This window comes from Octopus bimaculoides, chromosome 13, assembly GCF_001194135.2.
Source record: "Octopus bimaculoides isolate UCB-OBI-ISO-001 chromosome 13, ASM119413v2, whole genome shotgun sequence".
In the NCBI taxonomy this organism is placed as follows: domain Eukaryota; kingdom Metazoa; phylum Mollusca; class Cephalopoda; order Octopoda; family Octopodidae; genus Octopus; species Octopus bimaculoides.
Genome location: NC_068993.1, coordinates 1,677,179 through 1,681,197, shown reverse-complemented (window position 1 = coordinate 1,681,197; position 4,019 = coordinate 1,677,179). Strand labels below are relative to the sequence as shown.

Below are 4,019 nucleotides of genomic sequence, written 5' to 3'. Positions count from 1 at the left end.
ATATATATATATATATATATATATATATATACATACACATATACATGTATGCATATATAAACACATAGTTCTACAAATACATATATTCCTGAACATATATATACATATACGTATATATGCATGCAAACACACACACACACACAAGCACACACGCATGCACACTTGCTCACCAGCAGCGCATGCACACACGAACACTCTCTGCAGCTATTCTAAACACGGTATCATGTATTTGATGCATTCTTCTGGATGACCTTTGCTATTTTCAGAACATTTCCACAATGAATAATGTTACCACGGGAAGGTTGGGTTGTTGTTGTTTTTTTTATCAAATTCTGGCTCCAAACTATAACATTGGCCATGTGATATAATTGGGACAATCAGTAGACACCTTGAGTAATTGGGGGTGGGGGGGTAAGGTCGATATTAACATGAGTAATATAAGAAGCTAACGAATACAACCGTAATAAAGGATGGATGGGGGTCGAAGGAGAATCTTAGCAGAAAGGCTAATTCAGGTCCAAGAATTCAGGGGAGGCAATCTCGAAGATTTAATAAAAAATTAATTATAAACACAACATTGGTCGAGTAGCGTAGACAATGTAAGCAATGCAATACAGGGAGATAACTTTAGACATGCTTCTGCTTTATTATACCTCATCGTTAAATTTTTAGTTTTTATCAACACTGACGGACAAAGATGGCTTGAGAAATATATGTAGATTGTTGACAAGGTTTCCAATTAATGGCTTCTGATTTAGGCACAAGACCAGCAAATTTAATGATGGGAAATTATTCGGTAAGGTTCCAATGAAATACTGGAGTATTTGACTGGAGCCTTACTTTATCAACCCTGGAGGGAGGGCCAGCATAGTTGACCTCAACAGGATAACTTAAGATGAGATTTCTAATTAATATGATTTCCAGATGTAGCAGAGATAGACGACAGGACCAGGCAAGATATCAACAGCTGATACGTGGCCCCGGCTTTCATATACAGAATTAAATCGGATTATTAAGAGAGAGAGATTAAATACGGAATTAAATCCGATTATCAAGAGAAAGAGAGACTTTCTATCGTCAAGAGAGAAAGTCAGTCAACAACAACAATAGATATGCCTGCTGTTGTTGTTGCTTAGTTTCTGGTCAGCCCCTAGTCTACCAGCAAGGTGTCTTCCAGCCGTGACCGTCTCATCGTTACTTGAGAAGAGGCTATCTAGCACATCGTCCAATGTGTTCTTTCGTTTTCAAGACAGTAGAACTACATATCTGAGAGGAATTTGACTTCATTTCTCATAAATATAACAACCAAGTGGTAGAAGTCGAGAAACCCTTTAATCATGAGAGGAATTTTGCCTTCATTCATATTCAAACCAACCCTTATCGATCTTCTTAAAAAACCCATATTGAGAAAACTCGGTTTGAATCTTAAAATCAAGACTATACTTAAACATTAGAGAATTGGCCGAGTCGTTAGAGCATCGGATAGAATTCTGGGTTCAGATCCTACCCGGGTTAGTTTTATCTTTTTATCCCTTCATGGTCGGTAAAATAAAATAGCAGTGCAGGGCGATGGATTAGAAGAATTATCGGTGCGTCGAACAAGGCCTCTTGTGATATTTACACCAGAGAATCTTTCCCACCTAAAACTCCCAAGGACCATATGGGAATGTGAGGTTAGACCAGGTGAGAGTTTAAATCAACTAGACAAGAACAGGAACGGTCTGTGTAAGAGGCTTCCAAACAGTTTCCAGTTTCCAAAATTCACTCACAACGTTTTGGTCCACTGGAGACAAGAATGAAGACACTTGCCCAAGGTGTCACTGATGAACTGGACCCGAAACTACATATTCGCGAAGCAAATTTCTAAACCGGGAAGAAATTGCAGAGGGTAAGATTAATTACAAGATTATTGGTGAGAGTGATTATGCCAATTCTAGATTTGGTAAAAGAAGAAGCAGATGAAAGGTTGTAGAAGAGATGGAGATGAGGTTTTAATGGTTACCAGCTTTTGGAGATGGAAGTTGTTCATTTGGCTGGTCACTCAAGGGACATTCTACAGCATAGAGTGGTAATTCCTGGCTGTGGTGAATCCATAAATCTGGAATCACACGACGTGCCTGAAAAGGAAAAATATATTTACATCAATGATATTAACCTTGTGTTTATTATGACATTCTATTTAGTAATGTTTTTTACACAAGATTTATTTTGCTTAGTGTTATGTTTATTTTGTCATGTTTATTATGTAATGTCATTCTTACGTTTATTTATGCAGTGTTTATTATATAATGCATGTTTATATTTGTTGTGTAATGTTTAGAATTATATTATGTTTTTACGTAATATTTGGTTTGTAGTATTTGTTATGTTTACTGCTATATCATGTTTTAAGTATTATTCATTGCATAATGTTTTAAATAATGTTCATGTTATGTTTATTGAGTGTTACGTAAGGTCTATTACGTAATATTTAGTGTGTTAGATTGTGTTTTTATAATGTAATCTTTATTGCTTTATTATGATTATGCAATGTTTATTTTTATGTTCATCATGTGAATTAGCTAAGATTTAGTTATTCTAAAAATATCTCATGTATGTAGAATAGAAACAATGACAAGTCTGTTCAGCAGTGAGTGTATAAAATATATTATTAAAGAAACCAGTACAAGAAGATCGCAGGTTTTATAGAGATATAAAATTATAACCAGAATCAATGGAATTCAGGCGAAACATCGTAAAATCAAGTACGCGTTCTCTGCGTGTATAAATCTCCATGTTATAAATAGACTCTTTTTGAATATCAATTTATTAATAGAAAATTCCGAAAGCCCTGCATTTTGACTGCAGCGAGGAGAGAAAGTGGCGCCGTGACAAGACTGGCGCTCATTTTCTGTTAAATAGGTTGAAACAGAGTGAAATGAAATGATTTGGGCACCGCACGCCGCCTGGTTCAGGAATGGAACACATAACCATCCGATCGGGAAGCCAGTCAGTACCCATAAGCAATAGGCCATGCGGTTTCAGAGACCAGACTAAACCATTTATGTGTGTATGCATGTGTATGTATACACACACACACACACTCACACACACGCAGACATACACAAAGATAAAAAATACATATATATTCAAACAGTGATATATCTATCTATCTCTACATACATACACATATATATATATATATATATATATATATAAGTAGTGAATGGTCAAGCGAAACCTATTTCAGACATAATTACGACCAGAGAACGAAATGACTGACAACACAGCTCTACATTGTTACCCCACACACATTAAAGCTATTTTTATTCGGTCAGCTATTTACATATTTCCCTGACAATCTTAACATTACACAGCCAAACTCAGAAAGAGGGGGAAAGAAAAAAGAAAAAAGAAAACCAAACTACGAAGCATAAAAGAAGGCCTATAATGAATAAAATATATTTTTAGCGCTTGTAAATTCCACACGCCAGTTTCCTTGTAACTCTAATCAACAGCGCAGTCATTATATAAAACAAGCGGCCACCATCTTTATCTTTGCCTTGTTCATTGTTGTCTACTATTAAGTTAAATAGTTTCTCCAAGTATTAGATATCTGTTCTTATACAGAAACCATTCTAGCACAATTCTTTCGCGTTCAATCTGCTTCAGCACAGATTTACCGCTGTTTTACTTCGCCTTCTTTCTTTATTTTTTTACTTTATATCTTCTTCCTTTTAATTCATTACCTCTTTCTGTCTCTCCCTCTTTCACTTACCTCTTTCTCAGAGTATATATATGAGCTACTAATAGTTTCTTACTGTCAAGACACGTGTCTAGGCAGGTTTTTATAACACGCCTTGTGTCTCCAAACAATCCTCGTGTTCTAAGCAAACGATGTCTGTACACATATTGTGTACATTAAATGATATTTATCTCTCGCAGGATGGAGTACTTATTTGTTTTCATTGATCCCACTTTAACAGAACAGTAATATATATACATATATATGCATATATATGTACATATATATATATATA

At 35.3% G+C, this 4,019-nt stretch overlaps 1 protein-coding gene across 2 annotated transcripts in view; it reads right to left on the bottom strand.

Annotated features, from left to right (window-relative positions):
• The window catches only part of LOC106868072 (uncharacterized), a 50,375-nt gene that overhangs the window by 14,651 nt on the left and 31,705 nt on the right, over positions 1-4,019 (bottom strand). For both annotated transcript variants that reach the window (XM_052972302.1, XM_052972303.1), the window contains exon 3: positions 2,003-2,117. In XM_052972302.1, coding sequence (XP_052828262.1) covers positions 2,003-2,117 — 115 coding nt within the window. The remainder of the gene's footprint in view (positions 1-2,002; positions 2,118-4,019) is intronic.